This window comes from Salarias fasciatus, chromosome 15 (assembly GCF_902148845.1).
Source record: "Salarias fasciatus chromosome 15, fSalaFa1.1, whole genome shotgun sequence".
Lineage (NCBI taxonomy): Eukaryota > Metazoa > Chordata > Actinopteri > Blenniiformes > Blenniidae > Salarias > Salarias fasciatus.
The window spans coordinates 22,656,205-22,683,603 of record NC_043759.1 but is presented as its reverse complement, the minus strand read 5'-3'; the positions used below and the strand labels follow the sequence as shown (position 1 = coordinate 22,683,603).

Below are 27,399 nucleotides of genomic sequence, written 5' to 3'. Positions count from 1 at the left end.
AAAATGTGCTCTGATACACAACAGCAAAGTCTGGAGACATTCTGGGATGTTGGCACAGTTTCCTGGCTGCTCTGCTAAAGAGCAGTGAAACGATACAATAACTGATCTGTAAAAGAAAATTACAAATTGAATAGCGCAACAATACAGCCCATTACTAATTACAACACTGAAGAATCTTTATCCTACAATCTGTCAGTCGGATTCTTTTCTCTTGGAGTCTGGTTCTGCAGACTTCTTCCTGTTAAAAAGGAGTTTTTCTTCTCCTCTGTCTCTTCAGCATATTTCCCTTTTCAAATCGTATTTCTCACCAAGCTTCTTTCCACACACTAAATCCTACAAATATAGGTATAGTGTTGGTAATTTGACACCAGCCTCGTGGCCTTTATGGCTCCTGCAATCCCTGGTTTCAATGACAGGATCAATGTCTGGTCTGTGCCGTTTTATATTGGAGGTGGAGGGAAAGAGTAAGGGAAATGAAACTCGTCTGTCGTGTTGGTCCGTCCCTGCGGAGCTATCATTAATTAAGCGTGAGATTGGTTGTCTCCACTTTCCGCCCCCCGGCTCTCATTCTGTTGATCCAGAGACGCCAAGGGATTCGACACTCCTCACCCCAGAAAGGGAAACAGGTAGTGCTAGTGAAGAGGCCCGAAAATAGCACAAGAAGAGGACACGGAAACACATTTTAGTCCACGCAGGTGCACCTACTGCTAACATGGCTGCGGGTGTACTCGGGTCTAGCACTCTGTCTGATGCCTTTAGCTCTTTTCCAGCACCACAGCAACCCACTAATGATAGCTCAACTCCCTCAACTCCCCTAACCTACCCAGAGGGGTGGAGGGATCTGCCAAACCCATACGAGGCCTCTCCTTACCTCCCACACCACAGGATTTGACAACCAACTGGGGAACTGTAAAATTAAAGGCCTTGGCAAATGAAATTCTGTGACACGGCGGCATGAATCAAAGCGGAGTCTGCCATGGGAGCTTACAAGGGAAGAACAAACGAGGTGTGCTCTCAGAACAAATACAAAAATAGTGAAAATTTAACAAACATTTTCATGGGTAAATTACTAAACCTGGCATCTTAAAGGAGCATCCGGCATGTCCACAAATGTAGCATAGGTTCATCAATTCACCTTGAAAAGCAGAGTGCTTCACATGAAAGGCCATTCATCGGCCGCCCTGCTATATTGACTTCCTTTGATATTAATAGCCTGCAACACAAAATGCCATTTTCCCAGCGATGCCCCGTTTTTTTTTTTCCTCATCTAATGTGACCTTGTTGACGGTGGCAGTGAAAGTACGGTAATGTATCTCGCCTCAATCACCATCATCTCGGCTCAATCACCATCGAAGCCGCTCGCTGATGCCTCAGAGACGGAATGGATGCCGGCCGCCGTTGTTTTGGACCTTCAGATGGCGCTTATTGACTTTTTGACTCTTTCGGCTGGTTTTTGTCCAAATCGCTGGGTATTTAGTGGCTCCTGGAGCGGCCTCCACTCCGGCCTTTTCAACACTCATATTGATACAGTCACACAAGTGTCAGCTCTGACATGAAGGGCCATCACCATTGCACGCCAGGCAATCAGTCGTTGAGGTGAAGAGGCTGATAACAGTGGTCCCTGACTGTCATCCCCCCGCCCCCCCCCGCCCCCCCCGCCGCCACGTCTCACACCTGAGAGAGAGTTATTGCTTTAATATGGACAACGAATGGTTCAATTTGTCCTCTGGGTGTCAAAGGACTGCTCAGCGTGATTACTTTCTTGGCACGGCGGTGACAGTCATTGGCCCGGACTCGGGACGTATTGGTGAAAGGCCTCTCTTAGGGTGGAGCGAGGGGGCCGGCCGACTGACTGATGGAGATGGACAGACACTGAAACGGAGAACTGGAGAAAACCGAGACAGAAGAAAGGGGGGGAATGTAGGAGAAGGCAGCAGAGGCAGGACCGGCTTTGCACACCTCGATGAGCAGCAGCCCTTCAATCCTCCGCAGAATGAGAAATACAGTATTCTGACCTTGACCGATCAAGCGGAGGAAAAAGCAGCACGGCTACAATCCGCACATGTTCACTCGCAAAAAAAGAAAAGAAAAGAAAAGCAAAAAGCAGTGGAGAAAGGGATAGGAGTGCTTCGATTTTTGACATTTCCTTTTTCACATTTTCAAAACCCAATCACCAAGAAAACACAATATTTAACCCAGAGACGGCAAAAAGAAAAATCAATATCTTAAAGCATTAAAGGAAATATGTGACTGAACACTGTAGTGCCTTATTAACGCCAAAGGAAATCCTTTTGTTTTTTATCGGTGGTCAGTAAATTAAGAGTAGTTTCCAAACGTATCGCACTCGTCTTACCTGAATCGTCGGTGGCGAGCGCTGCTTGCGGGTCGTGGTGGTGGACAGCGTGGTGGTGGTCTCGATGAAAGTGGTGGACATCTCCGGGGGCACCGAGGTGGTGGTGCGGGCCGCGCCCCGGCTGGCGGGCACGTCGCCCACCAGCCGCACGCTGCCGTTCACCTTGATGTTGGCGTGGCCTTCGGCGGCCATGTTCAGGACTTTGAGGCCATTGTAATAGAGGCCCGACAGCTGCCCCTGGTAGGGCCGCTTGCGGTCGTTTCCGCCGATGGAGATAGTGGCCTGGGTGTTGAAGATTGTCAGCTGCCGGCCTGGCGCAGGGAGGAGGGCAGAGGGTTGATATGAGGTGTAAGACGGAGATGTGAGTCGATGAACAATTAAAAAGGCTCAACTTGCAGCTGCAGGTGCATGAAAGGTGATCAAAAAGCTGAATACAAAACACGGCAAACCCCTTGTTTCTGGTTTACTGCATGAATAATGAGGTAGTTGAATTAAAAAGTGCACACACATTAGAAAATGGTAGGTGTTTACTTCAGTTTTGGAAATCCAACATTTGATCATCTTTTTTTTTTTTTTTTTTTTACAAATACACTACACCAGGGGTGTCAAACACATTTTAATTGAGGGACCACACACTCTAATTTGATCTTGAGTGGTAAAATAGTGGCATGCTAACCCAAGTTTTTTTTTGTGGTGTGGCGCAGATGTGATGAAAATTTCTATATTTTATTAAAAAAAACAAAACGAAAATAACTACTTCAGGAAATTACTTCAGTCTCAAGATAAAGGCAATTATTTTGAAAACTTCTGGTGTTGAATGATGCACCGTTTTACAAACTCACCCAGACAGCATTTTCTTCGAGGCTAATGCTAGCTTACTAGCTAGCTCAGCTCCGCCGCTACAAAACCTGTTCAAGAACCAGTGTTTTCTTTGAAATGTTTATCACTTGCTTGTGGACTTGAGCCTCTTGTGGGCTAGTTTAGTCCCACGGGCCTCATGTTTGACACCCTTGCACTGTATATTTTAATGGCTTGACAATGTCCGATTTATTAATATCCGAAAGTGCTGAAAACACACCATTTTTTAAATGACTGTATGCACACCATTATATAGGTAGCCCTCCACTCTGCTAATAAGAGTTAAAACAATCAAGGCTGTGCAGTCACAGCAGCAGTATCACAAGGGAGCGAACACATGCAGGTATGGAGAACGAAAGAAGAAAAAAAAAACTTTGAAAAATGAGCAGGAACATGTTCCACGGATACTCTTAATATTCTCTGGGCAAAACAGCAGACCTCTGCAGTAAAATGATTAATAAACGTGTCTGCAGACTTTGGCATATTAGGATGAAAGCATAAGCAATACACACTCGCCGCATGTCATGTGAATTTCATTAGCAGGAGCCTAAATATCACTGTCAAAACACGGCGCTCGTGCATTAATTAGGGCGGGGGAAAAAAATGCAGCGACTTCCACAATATACAGGAATCATAATTAAAAATCGCATTTGTGTAATTTACAGACACATAGCAGCACAATCTGGTTACATTTGTTTGCCGTGTAATGCATAATGCATTAGGGATGGAATGACAGGGACAAGACGTTCATATCACAGAGAAATGAAATAGCATGTGTGGAGTCATGCATGCAGCAGTGATGGGATTTCTCAAACCTGTCAGTGTTTTAGCGGTTGTTAAAGGGACTTTATAATCAGGTTATGATGTTTATGTGCAATGATTTTTTTTAAATGCAGTTTATAACGATATTATGGTGCCTTTAAAACTAAAAAAAAGTGGGGGAAAACGTTTTTTTCCCCCCCCCCACAAACTGAACGAGGTGATGTGATTGAGAAGCACAACTCTATCAGGGCGCTTTGCAGCCCTGGCAGGCGCTCTGCGGCGCCTCGCTGTCAAAAAGGCTCCAATTAGCTCTCCATCACCAAACGAGGGAGGATTTTAGCCGGTATGATGTGTGAAACTACAATCAGACAGATTACAGCAGGGAGAGTCACCTGCTGCGCGGTAAGTTTTGGGGGCGAGGCGCCCGCTGATGGGTCTGTTCTCAGACAGAGGGTTTGAGCCGGGGGGAGTTCGCTCTCCTCTCGACGGGCAGACTACCGCCGCATCGATCGCGACTCCTCCAAGTCAAACCCGCACAGAAAGACAACCTTTTGATTTTTAAACCTCTCCTGAGTCCCTTTAACTGGACACGATGAGTCAACAGAATTTTAAAAAAGATGACGATGACAAAAAAGGGAAAATCAATCAAATTAAACAAAAACAAAGGAAGGAATAAAAAAACCGCTTTGTTTTACTTGTTATTTAAAGGGTTTAAGGGATGGTTATTCATTCTCAGAGGTTGAAAGGGAACAAGCCGATGGAATGACAAAAAAAAAAAAAAATAAAGAAATATATCAAAACATTCTGGAAGTTTGATAAAGATTTACCTTTCTCCTGAAGCCAATCTTCTACTGGCCGGGTATATTTGAACGGGATTTTCTTATTTGCCATTTGATAGCGCTCAATGTCGCTGTTGCCTTTAAAGTTTGAGAGTTTAACAAACAGCTTGAAACAGTTGGCAACAGCAACACACATCACACATTTATACAGTGGTTTATAAATAGTTTTAAAGTTGTTTATAGATATTTATAAAAGCTTTATGAGTTTATTTCTCTCACTCGTTGCTTTAGTTGAAATCTTTATAATCTATATTTATGTAGCACACTCCACACCAATATTCAATCCATGGATTAAAAACACAGCAGCCATGAAAAAGTGCATAAATAACCTGCAATAAAAAGTTAAGAAAACATTGGAAATACATCATTTTTTTTAAGACATTAAGGGTAACAAGAAAGATATCAAGATGTAAAGCAGCAGGCATGCAATAACCGTCTCTTTCTGAAGCAAATTGGAGGTAATTTATGGGCATTAATTTTCCCACTGGACACCACCCGCTTTTACATTTCAAGGGCTCAGAAATGATCGTGGGCAGCGAGTTATTTAGAGCAACCGGTTTGTAGGGAAAGATGTTAAAGGGGGGGAAGTGGAAATCTGAAGTACAGCAGACCTATCGGGGGCAGAGTCCCACAGTGACACAGATTTGAAGAGGACAATGCATACAAATTAGATCATTACTGACATAGTGGGAGGCCTTCTGGGTAGAAAAAAAAAAAAAGAAATTCAAACTTCAGGTGCCATATCCATATTACTGTCTTCAGAGACTAATGTATATGTATAGTATATGGGAATCAAAGACAATAAAATCTTTTCTTAACCTATGTAAATTTAACTTTCTTTTGTTATTTCTGGTTTGATATGATTTGCTCTTGTGTGTGTGTGTGTGTGTGTGTGTGTGTGTGTGTGTGTATGTGTGTGTGTGTGCCAAGGAGAAATCATTTTGTCTGGGAATCAGAAACACTCAGCGAGTCTGTGGATGCTGAGAATAGAGATGCAGCGTCTGTCTTCAAACACGGTGAGGTACGACAGAAGCCTCGACGGCGCAATGCCGCAAAGCGCCGGTGGGTAGAGATACGGAGGGAAGTGAACGGATTCGGCTGCAATATAATTACACGGTGAAGAGCCATAACACCGTGACGGTATTGACCTATTAAGGCGAAGACTCCGCAAGACCTTTAAATGTGTCTTATGGTATCGAACGCCAACATGTTCACAGCAGACCTTCTCAGCTGGAAGTGTTTGCACAGCATCATGAAGTTTATTTTAGAATTTATGCACAAATAATATGCGAAACCTCCGCCGCTCAGCCTCTGCGAAAGACCAATATGCTAGAAACAGACATTTGCACAGACAGATAATGAAGCTCAGTTTCGATCACGGGTGAGTCTTTCTACGGCCGTTGTGCACATGTGCAGTCGCAGTGTTTTGGCCAGTTCTCTTCAGGTAAACATAAATCCAAAACACAACAAAAGTTTTGCGTTTTCACTTGGAGTCTTCCATCCATTACGTCTGTCTGCCTGTTTCCTCGGTCACAATGATTTGGCTGATGAGAATAATTTTAATCTGATGGAGAAGGGCTCGGTGAGAAAATGAGAAGAGGAGCCAGCATGTCGGATTTAGCCATGGGGATTCAGTCAGCAGAGCTATTGATTATCATTTCATGAATTTTGAAGCAGACTGACTGAAGGTGTGACCGCACCGTTTCTGCCTCTAACGGCATTACATCACGTTTACATAACGCCGCACGTCCGCTCCTCAGTTTTTAGAATTCTGCTGCTACTTCCTGCCTCAGAGAGCATCCGAGCGCTCAGCTTACAGCCAGCTGGGAGAGCGTGTGGATATGGCTGCGAGGGGGCCCGAGGAGCTAAAGGACTGTGTCTGCGGCGTGCCAGCAGGTTAATCAGCTACTAGCAGGGCTCCCTCCCCGTTCCTTTGATCTGAGGCAGGTTTCAGGTGGCGGCCAAATACACTCTCCTCTGGCCACGGGCCACAGAGGGAGGCCTGGCGGTCATATGTGAAATCAGAGGACGGACAGGATGGCTGGGAGTCGGGCGGAATGGGCTGGGAAACGGGACTGGCAGCGCAGGAGAGGCAGCCGCCATCCGTCTGTAAGCTCTCCAACTTCCAACCAGTTAATATCTCCACCTGGATCTCCCTGATTTAGTTATTAAGCTGGAATGAAATCACATCTGAACCTGAGAGGAGTTGCTGCGAGGCCGCCATGCATTCCTAATGGAGCGCTCTCAGGTACGGCTCTTACATTGTTCTGGGTGATTAATGGGGTGACAGTCCCCTCCGTAATGAATACACCACAAGCTAATTGTCCAACTAATGAGAAAAATCTCTCTAGTTTGTCAATTTGATATTCAATTCATAGAGGTGACTTCAGAATACATGACCTTGCCAAAAAAAAAAAAAAAAGCGCCGCTGTTTATTCTGAAATAAGACCGCCTTCAAGGTGTTGAGCGACTCTTCTTTCCAAAGCAGAGTGGACAGGACGCACCGTTAATATCTTCTTTAAAACGTTTCAGTGAACTAGGTTAAAAAAAAGAAAGCAATTCAGTGCAATTAAGTCTCTGATGTTTTTATCTTGGCAGACTTCCCACTCTGATCTGACATATGGCCTGTTTTATGGGTCATAACTAATGCCTGGCTGGACTCCGACACGCTGGTCCTGCCTGAGCTTTTCAAGATGTTCCAAAGGACCAAATGACTCAAACAGCACCTGATGGACGTCGATCCTAAAATCGGGAACGGTCCGGCATGTTGGTGGTGCATTGCTATCGAGAGAAAATGGAATACACTGTCTTATTTTAAGGCATTTACAGAAAAAATAAAACCGTGTGCAGGTCTACACAATGCTGGGTAAACAAAGATTTGACCCTAATTTAGGTCTGCTTACACTTGGCAAGGTTGAAGATATGTCGCTTCCAGCTGTACACATGCAGATAACAATACACTGTAAACAACAATGGGAGAACATGGACTTCCGTATGAATGGACAATGAAACTGGACTGCTCAAATGACTCTCAAGTGTAAATCCACCTAAGTAAAGGAGAATCTGGATTGGGAGTCATGACACCCTGGAGGCAAACATTGTTATTATTCTTCATCTACTTGTGCATTGCTGCAGAAAAAGTGTTCACTACAGCCATGGTGTGCATGTGCAGTAGCAGCATTTCCAAAAAGTTACGTTTTCCCCTGTTTCCACGGAGTCAGCCCATTTTCAAAAAGTTCCACCTCTGAGACCATTACCAAAAAGTTAAAATGAAAAACACAAAATAAACTTTTCGGTTTTCATTTGAAAAAGTTATCATGTAAATAGTGCCTTAATAAGTGAATGCCACAGCTGATCTGTGCCAATAGTATTCAGTAAAATGAAAACTTCAAACACTGTAATAGAAAACACTGAATCCATTTTAAAACCTTCTTTCTGTTTTGATCTGCTCCGTCCAGATTGGGGTCGTGAAGACTGGAGCCGATCCCAGCTGTCGGTGGACAAAAGGCAGGTTACACACCGGGCGGGTCGCCAGCCCGTCGCAGGGCGACGGTCCAACATGGAGGAAACACACATGCATCCACACCTTCGGCCAAACCAGCTTGTTTATCTGTTCCTGTACTATACGTACAGTTTGAATGCCTTCCACTAGGTTGTTTTTTTTTTTTTCCCCCTCCCAGCCAAAACAATGTGTAGATATTTTTTTCCCCTCCTCACTGGTGGCAGCTATTCAGTCAACACAAACTCTGGCACGGTGACAGCCGCCTGCCATCGGTCGCTGCGCTTCGTTCGGCCTGCTTGCCAGACTCATCTCGACGGGGTTCTATCACAGGGCGAGCGCTGAGAGCGCATCAAAACGGTGGAGACGGCTACCGTGACAGACTCCTGGCTCTCCCGCCATTTGGGGCGCGATGAGTACATTTGATAGAGTGTGGCCCGGCCCAGAAATCATCATTCCACCGCACAGCTCCACCGCGAGCTGCTGCAGCCCCTGGTTATCTGTACACTGCACCATCGCCACCTGACTTTCATCTCATTTTTTTCTCTCTCTCTCTTCTTCTGATTATTCATTCAAACACTCTTCATTCTCTCTTTCTCCTCATCCCTCCATCTGTCCAAAGATGTTCTGCACCTTTGTCCGCTCTCAGCTCTCTTTCACTTCGTCCCTGCAATCAGCCCTTTTCTCCTCTGAATCAGGCCTCTTCAGCCGCAGCCACAATGCCTCTATCAATCCTCCAGCTCTCACTCGCTCACCATTCAGTTTCACTTCGACTCTACCTATCTCTCCGTCCATAAGCCGGCTCTTTCTGTCTGTCGTCGTGTTATTTCTGTCCCCATGCTGACGTGTCTCTCCTCTTGGAGGGGTTTCTTTTCTCTTCACCCACGTCCCTCCATCTTCTCCCCGCTCGGTTTCACATCCTCCGTGAGACGTCACGCCGAAAGCCGGGGAGTGAATTCATCATTTATCAGGTCGCTCTGAAATTTATGGCGCTGAAAGGACGAATTAGACAGGCGGCTTGTACGCTCGGCTTAGCCTGAGTTCTGAGAGCGACAAAGATTATGTCTTAGATAGGGCTAATCATGTTTGGCCCGCGGGACGGGTGGGGATTTATCTCCCTCCCGAGGAATTGTTTTGTCTCTATTTGAAGACGTCGACTGGCAGAGACTTTGAAGCTGCTCGCCGTGCCTGTATCCGGTTGCAGGAGGAGTCGGAGCGCTTTTTGCACCGGCGCGTGGACGGCAGTCCCCGCGCGTGAGAGCGCATGTGTTTCCTTCGCATCATCCACCGCAAGTGATGGGCGACACACGTGCTGGATGCACCCCCACCCCACCCCCCCCACCCCCGCCCCCCCGCAGCAAATGCAGAGCAGTTAGGCCAATGGTCATTCATCTGAGACAACGCCTGAACCTCGGCCAGCTCAGGGCCGAGTGCGATGCACACTTTCCGCCCGGCTCGGTCTGGTAATTCTTCGATTCAAGAGATTCCAACTCACGCAAAAAAAGATCATGTAATCCAAAATCAAAGAGCGCAGGGATTCGGAGTGTTATGTAAGGAAATTGGAACCCTCTCACCAAACAAAGACGAGCCCCTGCAGTAATGTGGGCTGTCACACAAGTACACGGAGACGCACGGCCGCGATGAGGGGAAATAAGGAGGAGGAACACGGATAAAGAGGTATCTGAGGACAAAAACAAAAATATTAGCAAAAAAGAACAGGGATCTGAGAGGGCACTGTTGGGGGGGGGGGGATAATTAGAGAATGGAAGAGACAAAGCAGTGAACACACATCCAACGCCCACACGCAAACACAAACACACGTGTAAGCTGCAGAAGCCTGCTGGAAACGCTCCTGTAACGGATCAGTGAGGGTACATTGTTGTATGGAGAATAACACTCTGGAGCACATAAGTCCTCTCTCTCTCTCTCTCTCTTTTCACATCAAGCATGAGAGTGCATGCTTTTTCCTGTCATGGAGAAGTAACCATGGTTTCTAAATCTCGTCCTGCGTTGAGATCTACACAGCTAAGGTACTTGATCGGATTCACATATCATTCTATTTCTGTTTTTTTTTATCCAAACTAACTAGCTGATAAATGCAAAGGAAATATCATAAATCTTTTTTTTTTATTGTATCCTGTCGTATTTTTGTGCTTTCAGCGGTTGATTCCGTCAGCTCCGGTAACACTGAGCACAATGTAATGGCTGAGATGAGATAGGAACACCGTCACAAAGGAGTCTGACGGTGCAACAAAACAAGCAGTTTGGATAATCAGGCGGCGTATAAATACACCGCCGGTGAGCAAGCTTACAGAATCCCTTCAATTATTTAACAAAAATTATGTTTCTCATCACTCTTGCAGCTATTGTCAGAATTAGATTCACTGCCTCTTATTTCTTTTTCTGCAGAATGAAACGCCGGGTTGAGAATTCTAATGTGCCGAGCGCTCGGCTCCTCTTTCTGTCGGCTAAATAAATATGATCCAAGGCGGTCCGGCGCCGTGCACGAGCGGCGTGAGCTCCGTGACCCGCGACCAGGCCCAAGGTGACCCTCTTAAATTGCAGTTACAGTGGGATGACTCAGGAAGCAGACGCTGGCTGGAAAGCAGAATCAGCTGCTAACAAGTGCAGCTCAAACACCGACCCTCAGACCAACAAAGCTCCGCCTGAGAGCATCTTGTGCTCAATAACACTGTCAGAACAAGAACTGGCAGCGTGTCTGTTTACATTAAAGAAGCGGAAAAGCTGCAGAAGACCTTCGGAGGTGCGATTCTAAAGTGGTTTTCTTGTTATTTTTGTGAAACTGTGATTCATTCAATCTTGTGTTTAGTTTTTTTTTTTTTAATTATTATTATTAATTTGTTGCCGTGTGGAAATCTCAGCTGTTAATATTGAGTTGCTCATTCTTTCAGAGACTATATTGAAATACTGAATCTTACATTCTGCTATTCGGAATTTTAGGATCAATTGTGCTGCTCGAAACAGCCAGGATGTAATGAATGGAGCATTTTGCTCCAAAAAGAGAGAAAAAATTAGTTGAGCTAAATTGGCATGACTGTCGCGCATTATTGACATGAAATGATATCTACACTAAACCCAGGCATCAGGAAAAATTTAGTTAGATTCCTGGTTATTGTAGATGGTTAAACTCAAAGAAACTCAAATGTAACACAGAAACTGTCACGTGTTTAGAAATATCTACCAAAACTAAGCTGAGGCCCCGTTTACACAATGTTTCAAAAAGTTATGTTTCTCCATCAGTTCATTGCAGTTCAAATGAACTCTACTGTAAGTCAAACAAATCCTTCTCAGCGTTGATCAAAAAGAAGACGTCGTAGTCTTTGTAGAGACAGAACTAAAAGCTGTTATCAAGCACTGTGTTTGATGGATCTCTTGAATCGAGTGGCCCTGAGAGTAGCCTCTTCCAGGTACAAACGCTGGACATGACTCATGCTCACTTCTCTCATCAGTGTCCCTCAGTGAGTTTTTTTTTCTTGTGGTGCTTCCTCTTTGGTTCAACCAAACGTTTCTTTTTTTTTTTTTTGTTAAACACTGCTCGTCAGAACGTCAAAATCTTCACCCTTCGACCAGAAACGATCCGCCACTCAACTCGTCACAGTCTGATTAGTCCTCGTCGCACCGATCCAGAGATATCAATGAAGCAGGGTGACAGCATCTGGAGCGATCATTTAATTACTTTATTTCAGCGCTCGTGTTTTGAATATAGACATATTTCCGTGTGAAATAGCTACATTGAAAACTGAACACGTCGGTTGGGCTGTAGGGAAATTCTGTTTGCGCAGACACTTCGGTCTGAACTGGGATTTTGTGAAAATAGCCAGTTGCTTCCCATCCAAAGCAGCCAACATGAAGGTTTCTTTAATGGCTGTCTGATTGCGACTACCACTTTGTGCCCAGTCTTCTTTGTTTTAGCAAGATTGCTACTCTGTGCTGCCAGATGGCTGTATTTACCAAGTGAACAAACGCCATTATAACTGTGAAAACTGATGTCCAAATCTATAATAATGCCAAAGCCATTAATAGAACAGAATCAATGGAAAACAACAAAAAAAAAAAAAACACCAGTGCTGGATAATCAAATCCAGTGAATATTCAAAAGCAAATTATGGTGTAAAAACCTCCTGCTGCTATCTGAAGTGAACCCTAATGTCCCCACGCTTTGCTGGACCGTCTTTGTAAACACAGTTGTTGAGATGTCCAATTTACACGCCCCGGGCTATTTTGCAAGCGGCGCTGACTGACAAGCAAACCACCTCCACCTTTGTCCTCACCTATTCCCTCCCAGGGAGCGAGGGCGCGCTCGGATCCGGTAACTGTTTATTGAACGGCCTGAGAGCCTTGTGGCAGCCGCTGCCTTCAAGTTAAGCATCAGGAGTGCGAGAAAGCAGTCGATGAGTCTGCGCCCCAACGTGTAATTACTCACGAGATGACAACGCCTTTACAAGGTAGGGGAGGTCGGCGGGAAGGGAGAGAGAGAGAGAGCGAGAGAAAAAAAAATCAATCATCGTTGAATTACTATCACTGAATGTCCTGCAAATTACCTGTGCAGAAGAGAAAAAGAAATTACCACTCATTCGATCCCCGACCTCAACTCCATTTCAAGGCAATGGCAGGAGGACAGAAATGGGAATAAACCTCCATGGGATTGTTTGGAAGGGATTCGGAGGTTAAGAAAAAAAAAACAAAAAAAAAAACAGGTGTTGTTTCTGTCTGAGCGTTCAAAAAGCTGCCAGGCGAAACCTAACAGCCATTTAGCTTTGATCTCTGAATGGATGCGGACTGTGGATCACATATATTTATACAAGCTGGCAGAAACAAAGACCCAACGACTGCAGAAGGTACTTTTGAGATAACAATGAAGGAGGGAGGCGGCTAATTCCTGTTCCACACAGACCAGCTATTATATACAAACGTTAGGAGTCGATACGGCCACTTCTGTGAGCTATAGCAGTTTTCTTTGGAGTTATTAGTTACTAGGAGCTTTAAACATTATGGTGTTTTCGTATAAATTCTATGTAAAGTGCTGGATCCACATGCTTCTTATTGGCTTTCTACAAGCGCAACAAAGTAGACACAAGACTGCAAGACTGAATACACCATCTGAATGAAGAATACAGTATAGCTAGATGGCTGTGGAGTACCGGTCCCTGGAGATGTGGGCACACTCTCGAGCCCAGAAACAACTTTTTTTTTTTTTTTTTTTTTTTCCAGAAACAGTGGAACGTAAGACTTGTCAGTGAAAATCCATCCGCAGAATTTTCTCATTGTCACTTAATTTCAGGACAAATTTCAGCCCTGCACGTAAACATAGATATTAACCAATCAAATGAGCGAATGCAGCGATTACACCCAATTATAGGGACACTCGGTTGGGTCAGGGCGTCATTTTCTCGAGAAAGACATTCAGAAATCTGGCTTGCACACAACACTGAGCATCATGGGGGATTTGGAAGTGGGTGTATGCAATGCTGGCTGAAATAAAAGTGGGGATACGCCGACTACACCACTAGACGGGAGTTATGGCTGGTTGACGACACTGCTAGCTAGTCGGTGTTTGACAGTTCAACAAATATCTGGATTACTTTCATGAACAAGGTTCATCTGAATAAAGAGAACTGTCCTTGTGCAGTTGGTGTGACAAGACTCAACCTGTTAGCTTGATCGCTGATCTCTAAGTTTAGATCAATTATTTTAGGAAATTTCTCAAGTTTTAAATAAATATTGACCTATATTTCATATCAACATCCAAAAAGGACGTTTAAAGATATGAGAGTGACAAGGACATAGGTTAGAGTCTCATTTCTGTGATAAATCCTATTCCTTCATGTGAGAGTGAGGGAGTGAGTGGGAGAAGATGTCACACGTTGCCGACTTTCTTAGTCTTTTGGGAAATTACAGTGGCTGCAACGCAGTTATGAAACCCGTCTAACTTTATCTGGTCAAAGGAAAGCGAAAGACAGCCAACGGCAAAAGAAAGCCAGAGACAGAAGAGATTAGCGTCACCTGCGCTGGCATTGAACCAAACCAAAACAGCGTGTCAGGTCACGCCAGGAGAGGATGCTGCTCCGTCCTCGGCGGAGCCGGGCAACCGGGAGCACGCTGTAGGGCTGCTGAGACATAGGGCCGCCAAGTGAAAGGGATCAACTCCTATTTGTTCGCTCCTTGCGATTAGGTAACGACTTTATTTTTCACTTTCGCTCGTGACGCGCTACGTTGGCGAACCAAGCGCCGTCTATAATTTTCAACGCTATTTCAATGCCGCTGTGGGATAATGAAGAAAGCTTCGCAGTATCTTTTGTCACTTCGACTCGTTGGCTCGGCTGTCATTTTGTGCTCAGGACAGGTTGTTTCTCTGCGCGCCGGCCCTGTTTGGCTAAGTGCCGCTGAAGAGAGGCTAATAGGAAACGAGGAGACAAAGATGGCCTCTCCTAAGCCAGTTGACACGGAGACACAGATATCAAAGTTGAGGAGAGACGACTCAATTTAATGGACTGCTAAGTAGAGGCGGGAGAGGATTTTTTTTTTTTTTCCTCTCCCCCTCATTCCCTCTCTCACGCTCTCACCTAGCACGCTGAGCTTCACATATCTGCTCCAAATGGAGCGGGGCCTCTGTTTGATGAAGCCATTTGTATTCTGCTGCTGTGCTGCTTCTGCTGACCTGGGGATGGGAGATACAGGCAGGCACCGGCTTTATCTGGCCAACGGGCCACCCTTGGTTTCTCCCTCCATCCTCCCTCCGCTTTGGCCGCCGTCTCAACGCCTCTCACTTCCCTTCAATCCCCTTTATTTTTCCGAAATGAACCAACAGATGTTGCACTGCCAGCGAGACAAAAGATTGGAGCGTGGTGTGCTCCTCTGTGACGCTGAGGAGGGACATGTGTTTTATTAATATTATTTTTTTGGTGGTTTTCCGTATGATATTACTGTGTGGCGGCTGATGTGACTGCTGGATGTAGCCACGGCTGTGAAGCAAAGCAGAGAGGATTCAAAATCAGGGTACTGAAAGCCTTGCTTGCTGGAATCACACACAGGATTTTTTTTCTCCAATACAAGCATTCTCACGGCTTATCGGATGCTTGTGTTACCGATATAAATGAATGGGAACTTCTGTTAAATGGGATCATCGTGAAATAAAGGAATTCACCAGGATAATCTCAGTATTTTTAGAAATCTGCCTCACTTCCTCCACCAAGAGAAGCTTTGACGGTCTGCTTTTCCTTCCTATGTTTGCAGGTCTGCCGAGTTCATAATTCAACTGGTTCGCTTCAGAGTTCGACAGACGCCACACACTGCATGATGCACAATGTAGACTCAGCAGTAAACTCGAGCCTTCAGGGCTGTTGGAGATGCACGTAGCGTCAACACAGAGGCTGTGTGGAGGCGGTCTGCTGCAACACATAGCCTTCTTGGATAGTTTGCGTACGGAGTATCGGTTAGGCTTAATGGCATTTAGTAAGTACTGGAATCAGTATCGGCAAGTAGCTAAAGGTTAGTAATCGTATTTTTCCTAAAAAAAATAAAGTGTCATGGTATCCTTCAGTCAAAACTGAACACTTTTCGATTATTGTTCCGTTTAGATCAGTTTCAATCGACCGTTCTCTTTATTTTTGTAGATGCCCTTGAACAAGCAAAAAGATGGTGTCCAGTGAGCTGAGATCAATAGTCTTATTCCAATTCTTATATATAGAAATGCTAAAAAAATACATGGGGATAATGAAAGTGGTTTTACCTGTTGGGAAGTGTTCATTGACTGGCCAGTTGTCCACCTGTAAAGTTGCGTTGCCGCCGTTCCTGGTAAACCGCACCAGATGGTATTTGCCGTCGTTTACCGCCGTTGTCGTCTCCTTAACGCTGATGTCCACAGTCCCGATATTGAATGTCACGCCTACTTTGCCTTGTTCCTGGAAGACGCCGGGGAAAAAGAAGAAAACAGACCATGTTAAGGGTTGACAAATGTGATGCAATGAGCGCCGCCACAAAATGAGCGCAAACACATCAAATGGGCCACGACTGTCAGAGCGAGATGAATTTCAGAATTTGAACCGCCGCTGCACAGAGGCTCAACCCACTTGCATTGTTGTGCAGTAATGAACTAATTATACAATAAACTAACTGTAAAAAGTTCAATAGAGCTACTTGGATGAATGCCCTCGGTTGGTGCTAATAGTGAACTACTCAGAGAACCTGAGGACGCTAGCGCGCTACGCTTCATTATACCAGTGTAATGTGATGAAAATAGGTTGCCAGCAGAGATTGTAATGATGAGTAATGCTCCCCGCAGCCTGTCACCACAAAACTGGCAGGACGGACGCCTTTTTTTCCCCCCCCTTTCCTTCGCTGCGGTACTTTACAAACTGTATGAGCACCATATGCTTTGTTTAGCTCCTAATGCTAAACCAGTTAGACCATGTCCACAAATTGTGACGCCTCCCCATCATTTTTCTGACTCCCCCTCTCCCCTCGACCGCCACCAATTTCCATGAGCTGCCAGCTTGTTTTCTTCTGAGTGTTCGCGTATTCAGGGGCACGTAGGCGTTACAAGCAAAAGGTTTTAGCGCGGAGGAAGAGCTTGAGTGAGTGAGTGGCGCTAAGGAAGCGCTGTGTTTTCTGTGTCATTTGCTTTAATCCCCCACAGGGAATCTCTCAGTGTAATTACCTTCTTTAGAAGCCTCGAGCGGTGGGACCACTTCCCATAACCCAACCAGAATTAGGAGGAGTCGCGCGGAGTGGGGGTGGGACACGCGCATATTGCTAATTGATCGAGTGAGACAACCGACTGTCACAGGGCGGACCGGCAGAACGTCCAGCCGAATTTAACGGCGCCCGTCAGCAGAAGTGCGCTGAAGGATCGCCGCAACTTTAAATGACACGACGCTTAAACCTGCTGACCTCTATTTAATGTCTCAGGCTCTTAAAACTTCAAAAGAGCGTTTAATGAGGCCAGCCTGTACCGAGAACAGTTCCTGGAGCTGCAGAGAGGCTTCATACCAGCGTTATATTGTCTCATCATTTTTATTGTTGTTGTTTATGTGTATTTATCATACCTCTGAAGGCTTTGTTGACTTTCATTCTGGGCCAGGGGTGTGTATTTGAAAATGACTATGATCCTAACATAAAGTCAGTTTTAATGATACCTTCTGGTGAAAAACATAGTGGATTGTTCGAAAAACTTCTCCTATAGCTGTTGCATTATGCATGTTTTTAAAAAACTCACCCTGACAGCATGACTCCAAGGCTATTGCTACGTTTGTTAGCCTTCACGGCAGCGTCACTGATATCTCAGCTCGGGCCTCAGTGTTTTCTGTCTGCTACTCTTAAGAAGAATGTTACAAAATCAAAGTTTTCTTTAAAATATCTACAATTAGCTTGGTGGTTTTGGCCTGATTGGAGCTTCTTGCTTGCTCTTCAGTTTTGGTCCACAGGCCTTATGTTTGACACTCCTGTTCTAGGCCTTTCTTTCTTGCACAGCATTTGGAGTTATTTTTTTGTTTGGAAGCCTCTTCCTCTCCTAACAGACCGCTGTGGCAGTAAATAGGACGAGTGTCATGTTTTTCCTGGCACAGGTTAAAGATTTTGCTCTTCATCGCCAGACTTTGCTGAGGCAGTCTGCAGTGCATTTTTGCTGCATTTATCAAATATACATATACGATCAATAAGGACAGGAGATTAAGTTTCAAACCAGGTTCGTTCCAGCCGTCCTACTTCTTCAACAGAGCACCAAGAAAACCTTGAAAAAAAAGGCAGACAACTCTTATTTTATTTCTCTAAACTAGGATTGCATTTTTGTTGTTTGGCTTTTTTCAGGCGTACGGGGGTTTTATATATCTCTCTCTATATATGTATATATATGTTTATGTTCCCATTCTAGGATACAGTGCATCCTCTCGAGGTCCATTTTTCAGAAAGTTCCAGAAGTTTGCAGTAAAACTGAAACCCTGCAGCGGCCGTGCATACTCAAGTCTCCTTTAATGACTTAATACCTGCGCTGCATTCAATGGCTGGCTCATGCTTCCAGTTAAAACATCCTTTTGTCTCTTCATAAAAAGAGATTGAGAGTAGCGTCACGGCGTGCTCATAATGCAAGCGTCTGTCTTCTGTAGCAATCTCCAGCTCGGCTAATAATGGAAGAAGAATGTCACCCCAGACATGAAAAAGCCATCTCCTAAAAGCTGCGGTAGTGCTCAGAGGAGTCAGAATATCTGAATGCGCACTTAACGTCTCTGTCAGACTGTAAATGGCCTCTTAATTTAAGTAGTTGTCATTAAAACTTGGAGCGGCGGACAAATTTGCGCGATGTGCGGGCGCGCCCGCCGGCTCATCCGCCGGCAAATACACATAATCCACGCACCCAGACAGGATAAGCACACATGGGAATATGTTGATGATTTAATGTGACAAGGTGATGCTCAGGGTGTGTGTGCTGTACCGTGAAGAAAGAAAGAGTGAAGCGTCCCGGCTTTCCTGACTAATGACAGAAACCTTTTCCCTGGTATGAAAAAAAAAAAAAACAACATGTTTGACGGTGGGAGTTGCACACGGAGCGCAGACAGACGCTGGTGCATCCGCGGTGACCTTCAGAGGCTCTGGCAGCCCCGGCTCTCCTGTGTAGTCGCATCAAAGCCACATCACCGACCCACTAATGCCTACAAACAAAGACAGATCGTCACCCCCCCCCCCCCCCCCCCCCCCCCCCCCCTCCACCACCCCCTCCCCGGCCCTGGAACAAACAAACAGCGAAACACAACAACGGCACACCTTTGTAACTGTTGCTGGAGCACCGGCAGGCAGCGTGCAGAGAAGGGACTATATGTATTAGCGTCTTTTTTCTCTTTTTTTTCCACCTTTTTTTTTTTTTTTTTACTGCCGTCCGGCCGCCTTGAAGCCACCGCCACCGCCACCCACCCATCCACCTGCCTCCCCGCCCGCCCGCCCGCCCCCGCGCTGCAGCAGTCCGTGATTGACAGATCCAATTACGTTTTTTATTGGCCTGTCGCTCGTGAGGCGGGAAGGCACTTCATTGTCTCGCGAGCAAAAAGGGAAAAAATGGCTATTGTTCTCTTAGCGGAAAAGATGATGGCCGCTATTCTAGGTGTAAACAAATGATGCGCAAAAAAAAAAAAAAAAAAAAATCACTTCCAGACTCGCACATCTGCACAAACACACACGCCGTCGTGAAGTGTAACCTTGCACCAAAGGGATCGTTTTGTTCGCGGCACAATGCTGAAAATGCAAAATGAGCGAAACGTACAATCAGTTTTCCTGAGGAAAGAGGAAATCATGGTAAAGAAAGCGGTAATCTGCAGATACGTTAGCATTAAAGCCCTGAAATGGTCCACTGCGCCCCCACACTCTTTACTTAATGCCAATCACAACCCCAATAATGCTATAGGAGCGGAACGAGCGTATGCTAGCAGCTCGCTAGCGTGTCATTCAAGTGTACAGTATGTGTGGGCATGTTGTGCTCACACTCCGTGTAACTAAGACTGATAAATGTAATTCCAGCGAGCGCTGCGCCCCCTTCCTCCTCCTCCTCCTCCTCCTCCTCCTCCCCGCTTCCCCCCCCCCCCCCCCCCCCCCCCCCCCCCCCCCCTTCCTCTGTGAGGTCTCGCCCGAACGCCTGGCACGAGGAGCGCCGGCGTTCCCACGTGTCCCGGCACTCACTGACATCAGTAATCAGGCCCCGCCGCAATCCAATTCAAGAGGCCGATCAATGCCTCCAACACATGCAGCGCCCCGGGCGGAGCGAAAGGGAGAGAGAATCACTCAAAGCAGCGGTGGGCGATCCCGCAGACAGCCATCGCCGGTCCTTAGCAGACAGCTGCTGCATCGCAGCTCACAATAGACCCCCGTCCCCGGCTCGCTGAATGGTCATTCTGTTAAGCCACAGGCCCTACACAGATAAATACATCTGACAGCCATTTTATGGAGGTGAGATAGCTAGAATAAGCACGCTTAGCTCTGCTGGGGAGGGGGGGGGGAGAGGAAAAGGCTGACAAAAACGATAGGGGAGACGGAGAAAGACACGGATGAATATATGCTGCTATACGGCAGATACCTCCTATAAGAGGATATGCATTGAAAGCACTTTAAGGTCAGGGAACATTATTAAAGGGGGAGTTTTTCTCCCCACAAAAGGCATTGCATTGCAATCAAACCTCGATTGAAATCTGGCCCGGGCAGGGAGTAGTTGTAGTGAGATGACTCCAGTGGATCTATATTAAGGCTCAGTTGGGAGGGAGGGAGATCTGATATCGCGAATGTGAACATGTCCCCGGGTGGGAGTTTGGGTTTCATATCCCCCCTTTCATCTGACATCAGCGCTCAAGTTAGCTTTTGTGGTCGGGGGCCATCAAAACTGGATGGTGGAAGCGGTGGAGGTGGAATCGATAGAGTGGGGGAGTGGGGACAATGCCGGATTGATGCACCTGGCCTTCACCGTGCCAGAGCCATTTATCGTCAGTAATTGACAGAGATAACTCATAGACAGTGCGGTGATTTGTAGCCGTCTGTTCCTGTGCGCGTCAAGCTCCGGAGAGTCGGAAATTTGCTAAAGGGTAGGATGTGAGAGGCTGTTGAGGATACTCTCCCTTTCAGCCTGTCACTGGCTGTCCCCCTCACGAACGCAACACACCGCCAAGCCGAAGAGGCTCAGCGGGAGCGACGCTCTTCTAGTTTAAATGCTACTGTAATGGTCAGAGTGAGAGCCATAATTACAGAGAGTCAGTTTTGTGTTAGTTTAATATTTCAGAGTCACCAGTAATAACAATCCAACCTGGTCGTCCGTCCACATAAATGTCTGAGTACCCGCCGTTAATGTTTATCACACCTATATACTCTACAATTACTGCAACAAGCGTGTCTTCTCGTGGTTAGAGGACACAGGGAGCACATGCAAACTCAATCTGGAAAAACTTCAATCTGATGTGAGCAAGAAATCCTGAAAATCCTGAAAACAAAGAACACACAGCACCTCGCTGAGTTCTCCGATCCTCGACCGTGACTGCCCCAAGTATCCCTTTAAGAGTCTGTTAAAAAAAACAAAAACATTCACAGCTAATAATAATACTGATTTACACTTTCTTAGATATGAAACAACCTTCTTTTAAACATTCACACCTTCATATGTGTCACTCTACTCGAGGTCGTCTACTGCAGGCTGTGCTCCAGAAGCAGGAACCGTTCGAATCTGAGGCGATTTGGAAATTGTTGACAATTTAAAAGAAGATTTACTTCAGTAAACTTTGATTTGTAGTGTTTGCAGCCTCAATTGAACACAGTAAAAACACTTCAGGGCATCTGAAAAGCTCGTATCCTGTTCCTGCCACTCTGAATAATCCAGAACACAATGTCTGGAAATTCAATAGAAGAAATTTTCTTCCTGGCTTTTTTTTCTTTCTTTTTTTTTTATAGAATAAAAATGTTCTTTGAAAAAACGGGTACGGCTTGTTCTGTTTTTCATAAACTGTAACAGCCGACAAGACTGCAAAGAAAAGCAAATTTCAGAGAAAAATACCTCCTAATGTGGCAAACGGTGAATGCGTTTTTTCAATTTGAAGAAAAAAAAAGCTCTTTTTTTTGGTTTCATCAAACCTGTAAAACTCACAGATAATTGATTGGTGCTCCACGAAAGGCGTCTGAAGCCTCGCAGAGGAAAGATGCGATGCATGAAGAGAGCATTGCAGCAGCAGCGGCAGCAGCAGCGATGCATACGCAGCACCGCTGACAGACAAAGAACACAAAAAAAAGCCACTCAGTTTGTAGAAATGCATTCTACCGCAGACGCGGCTTGAAGAGCAGAGTCCGCGGGCCTCTTCTCGCACCGCGACGGTCTTAATGCACTATTCAAATCAACATTCCCGCGGAAACTGTGAAATTTCATCAATCTTTAATTGGCTCAAATGTTCATTCAGATGTTCATAATCAGGCGGCGAGCTGTTGCCGGAGTCCCGCGCGGGGGGATCCGAGGCGCGGAGGCCTGGGCGCCGCTGAAATATTGATCACACCTAAAAGAACCCAGAGGTCTAACACACAGACTATATTTCACACCTGAGAGAGCCAAGAACGGCTTCATCAAACGGACAGGAACAAAATGGCTTCCCCCCCTCGCTAAACTTCGGAGCTGCTGTAATTTCCAGGGCGATACCAGCGAGTCCATTAGCCAGTTGGTTAATGCCCAGGAGTGCCAGCTAGCGTTAGGAGGAAGACTCATTGCATTTTTAATACCAAACACAAGCGGCCTGCGCGGACGGCGAAGGTAATGGCTTTGACTCCCGCGTTTGGATCTCAATGTCAAACTCCGGAGCCGCGCTCTTTGATCCTCTGCCGCAGAATATGAATCGCGCAGGGTCAGCCTTATCAATTATTTACACCCACTCTTTCTCTATTTCCTGTTTGTCCGCTCTTGTGGCTGTAACTTGCCCTGACACTAATGGCGGACGGCCTGGTGAAAACATTTATCAGTGTTACCGCAGGGCCCTCTCCGGCTCCGTACTATCGCTTTCAGCCTTTTGGAACTTAGAGTACTGACAGTGCACTGATCCTAATCATGGCCGCCGCAGTTTACCGCGTGTGTTTGGGCCGCATTGTCTCAGGAAAGTGGGCTGCCCCTGAAAGAACCTTTGGCGGCAGCGTCTCACGCTGCCAGTGAATCCGGGGCTTATTTTAAGCACTACAGGATAACGTTTATGTATTTTCAGCATTTTTCTTCCATTAGCCCATCAGGACTGTGAGTGCTGCCGTCTGAGCCTGATTGTCCTTGGCTGTGTGTGCATCTTTTACGCTGCATCACTGCACAGCATTTTATCATATAGCCTCCATAACCCCAATTCCGGAAGGAAAAAAAAAAGTGGGGCTACGGAAAATGTGAGTTGAAACAGAAGTCAGTGTTGCATGAACCTTTAAAACCGAACAAAACTCTGCAAGTAATAAGAAAGCAACAGTGTGGATAATTGAATATAAATGTTGTCAATTAGACACGGTCTACACCTTTCATGAGAAATCACAGTTTTGCATTTTTGTTGAGTAAAGTTTCTTGTTTATGCGGGAAAGTTTTGAAAAGGAAGTCAGTTTCCACGTATTGCTGTAGTGAGCATGCCAGGCCACTAGTGGGCGCTGTTTTTAATGAAGCCACACACATTCATGGAGCGAAGGGGGCAGCTGTCCCGGGCCCACTGCTGCGTGGGGGGCCCATCCTGAAAGGGGGGGGGGGGTGCTGAAGGAAATGGTAAGGAAGGAAAGTTGGACTCTATAACAGTCGCGTTCATGAGGATGAAGTTGTTTAAAACATAAAAATGAAAAAACGCTCGCCCATGTTGTCTGATGTTTAGTTTTCCCGGAGGTGCAGCCTGTAATCCTCTCGGTTTCGCTTTTACCGTAATGCGTAGAATATGTGCGCACCGCTAAATAACGTGTCGCCTAGCGAGTTTTCTGCGGTCAAGCCAGCCGGCGCTCTGACAAACAGCCAAGCTAGCCGACAGTTCAGTCCGAGCAGCAGGACAGTTCCTCGGAGATGAACACTAGTTCTTCTGCTGAGGAGTCCTGTGGAAGGATTAGAACATCAACCCCACACACACCACCAGCAGCCCCCCTGGAGTCTCAGCCAGTCCTCCAGGCTGGAGGATTCAGACCTCTGAGGCTCCTCCACCAGAATGTGGGTTTAAACTCTTTTGGTTCTAACACCGAGTCCCTGAAACCACACCAGATCTGCTCGTCTGAGATTCAGACGGGATTCAGCTCAGACCCTCTTATCATGGCGGATCAAGTTGTCTGCACGTTGGCGCTGGATTGTAGCACTGATGCTACCTTGGAGCAGGTTGTTCTGTAAAAGAGTACTGTTCCTTGTTGTAGCCTTGGTTATAGAGTCAGCCGGCCCGACTTTGAGAGAAGGTCTAGTAGAACTACAACAGTTCAACTTTATGCTTTTGCGCAAAATCTTTCTGACATGAATGCGAAGTGGTTTAAAGTTAGCCTGAACAAGGAACAAGGGGAGATGCACAGGGTGAGAGGGAAACTGGATATCTAAAAAGAAAAGGCTGTGCAGGATGTCAGTGAAAACGCCACAAATAGCCAATAACGGACACACAGTGTGTGTTGAAAAAAAAAACAGAATGACAACCGCTGGCGGCTGGTCAAGAGAGGGCACTCAGGCTCCGCCCCCCCGCCACTCCCAAACAGAAAAATCCCCCAAAAAGAGAAAGAACTAACAAAGCATGTGCTTAATTTTCCATCAATAATCTACAAAAAAAGTGCAGATTGAACCAACCAGGGGAGGGGGTACATTACGTACATTGTACATTGCATTATCTGCGACTTTTTTTTAAGCAATTATGTTTTAATGGAGATGTTTAGGCCACAAGGGCCCATGGAGAATTGCTTGCCCCCCCCCGGGCTGGGAACCCTGCTCCACCCCTGATTGAGATCAACGTGTTATATTCACCATTGAAACAGCAAGACGAAAAAAAAGCAAACCACAAAACAGAAGCAGCATGTATGGAATCTGTCTCTCCTCTCTCACATAATTAGAGATCTTTGTGAAATGCATGACCGTGGATCTCTTTTTAACGCTCTATTAGAGGCTGCCAACACAGAAAACATCATTTACGGGGAGCGCATCCTCTCACAAGGTGCTGAGTGTTGTTCCAGCTCTGTTTACGGTCAGGATACGACACAGCTCAAGTAATTCTAATGCATGCTGCATAATTATAAGCTTGCTAAACCACAGAAACGTGGATAGGAGGAAAGGAAAAAAAAAAATCCATGAAATTTCACCTGTCTTAGGATTCTGCTGCATCACTTCCTTTTTCATCATCACACTGGGCTGCAGAAATAGGCTCCAACAACATGAAATCAAGCCATATGCTTAAAAAAGCAGTTGACACTTTGCATATGCACACACAGAAATCACATTGTATTAATATTCTGGTCGGACTGATGTTTGTCAGCAGCTGTTTAGAAGGTGTCCGGCATAAATCGACACGTTGATTGTACCGACTGAGTCTCACAGCATTTCTGATCCAGCGTTCGTCAGTGTTTGTGTGACCCCACACTGTGTCTCATTGGACCACACAGTCCCAGCGCACCAGGAGGCTTATTTTTTGTTCCAAAAAAAAAAAAAAAAAAAAAAAAAAAGACCAATGGATGGGATTTTTTTTTTTCTTCGCTCGATGGAATAATATGCTGTGAAAGTCCATTAGGGACTAGGCTAATGAAATTGAAACAGCTTGGTGATCAAATTAGAATCTGTTCGGCACATATTTAATTTAATGTGCTGCTGAATTTGAGCACTTTCTATTCGGTCGCTCCCCGAATGGAAGCGGTGCGCCATAAATCACGCGGCCGCGCAATTCATCCCACGTCGAAGACTTCGCTCCCACAAAACCTGCCACATGTTCGCAAACGGAGCGTTTAAGTAGGAACAAACGGATACCAGTGAAAATGTGGCAGACGAGTAAAACACTGGAAAAAAAAAATCACTTCATCTTTGACCTTTCCCCACAGAGAATACCTTGAGTCACAATCACATGCATCGCTGCAGCTGCGCGGTTAAAAGTCACGGGGTGAAATTATTTGAATAGACGCACAAAAGATCCGGGCTTGTTTGAAGAGCTGCCGTCTGCATTTTGCTGGCTCTCTCTGCCATGTCTGGGGTGATATGCAAAAACAAAAGCCGCTCGGCGAGGGGGGGGGGGAGATCGACAGCGAGGAGCTATTTTAGATAGCTGCACATCATCCCAATTACTGGAGTGGATGGCAATTATTGGAGCAAGAGAGCGAATTTCAGAAATGGGGGTGGAGGGGGAGTCTCTCTCATGAAAATGGACAAAGTTGCTCTCGTGTCTTGTGTGTAGTAGCTGCAGACACGACTTGGCGCACAGTTCACTGAGTGTAAAGGGGGGGAAAAAAAAAAAGCAGCGACAAAGAGACGAGGAAAGAGCGACAGCTTCTCATCCATCTGTTTATACAAACATACTATTCTGGGCACGCACTTACAGGCACAAACAGACAGACCGATGAGTGTAAACACGCAAATGTGCACGTGGAGAAGGAACACACGCACACACAAACACATACACACACGCACAGATGCATATGGTTGTATCAAAGTCTCTATTTATGCAAGCTGCATTAGAAAAATCCTCCATTTACACGACGTTTCAAGTGAAAACGCATCATTTTTGCGTTTCAGTGTGGAAAAGATTTACGCTGACACAGCAACGGTTTGAAAGCAACGTTCATTTAAACGGAAATGGCAGGAATGCTAAAAACGATGTAGCTGTCATGTTGGGCCACTAGTGGGTGCTGTTGTTTGTTGCTGTAATGCAACCGCACACGTGCGTAAACAATAACGACAGGAGTCCACGGACATGATCACCAGGTGCACTGTTGTGTAAATGGACACAAAATACCCAACAAAGTTCTGTTTTCACTTCAAAACGTTGTGCAAATGGGGACTAAAGAGGTGTTAAAGTGCTAAAGCTAGCGGTGTCTAGAGCAGACAGCACTCTGATCCTTCTCCACCTGGAGCCTGTGAAGAGGTGACAGTAAGATAAACAAAGGAGGAGCGCTCGTTTCTGAATCACAGGGGATGATTTGGAAAATAATCAAATACATTTAGAGCGGCGCCTCCTCTGCGCTCTCATGAGTGGCGTACGGAGGGCGCGTCTGCCAGCATCGACACCGGAGTCTGCAATCACCACGGCCGTGCCGGCTCGCAGCGGAGGGGCGGACGGTCTGTTGCCAGGGGTAACCTGCCTGGGATCAAGCGTCTACCTTCCACCTCGCCCGCTGAGGTGGGAGGGAGATGAGAAGAGAGAGGAAGACGCATCAGAACAGGACGCGGGGAAGGAGAAGGGTGGATGGAGACGGAGCGGCGCAGAAAGATGATTAACTGAGAATGGAGTGCATTAGGAGGCATCTCAGATCCAGCCACCCTCTGTTCGCTTTTCCACTCATTTCATTTTGATTTGAGATTCATCTCGCTTCGAATCCACCAAGTCTCCGGGTGATGATATCAATTGGTGGGCTGAAGCCCCTCCCGCTAAGCGCCGAGGACGCCGATTGCCGCCGTT

The 27,399-nt window shown here is 46.0% G+C and overlaps 1 protein-coding gene across 1 annotated transcript in view; it reads right to left on the bottom strand.

Moving 5' to 3' along the window:
• The window catches only part of nrxn3b (neurexin 3b), a 322,512-nt gene that overhangs the window by 28,867 nt on the left and 266,246 nt on the right, over positions 1–27,399 (bottom strand). Inside the window, exons 21-23 of the mRNA XM_030109917.1 lie at positions 16,062–16,233; positions 4,801–4,890; positions 2,354–2,664 (exon numbers count right to left, since the gene is read on the bottom strand). Coding sequence (XP_029965777.1) covers positions 2,354–2,664; positions 4,801–4,890; positions 16,062–16,233 — 573 coding nt within the window. The remainder of the gene's footprint in view (positions 1–2,353; positions 2,665–4,800; positions 4,891–16,061; positions 16,234–27,399) is intronic.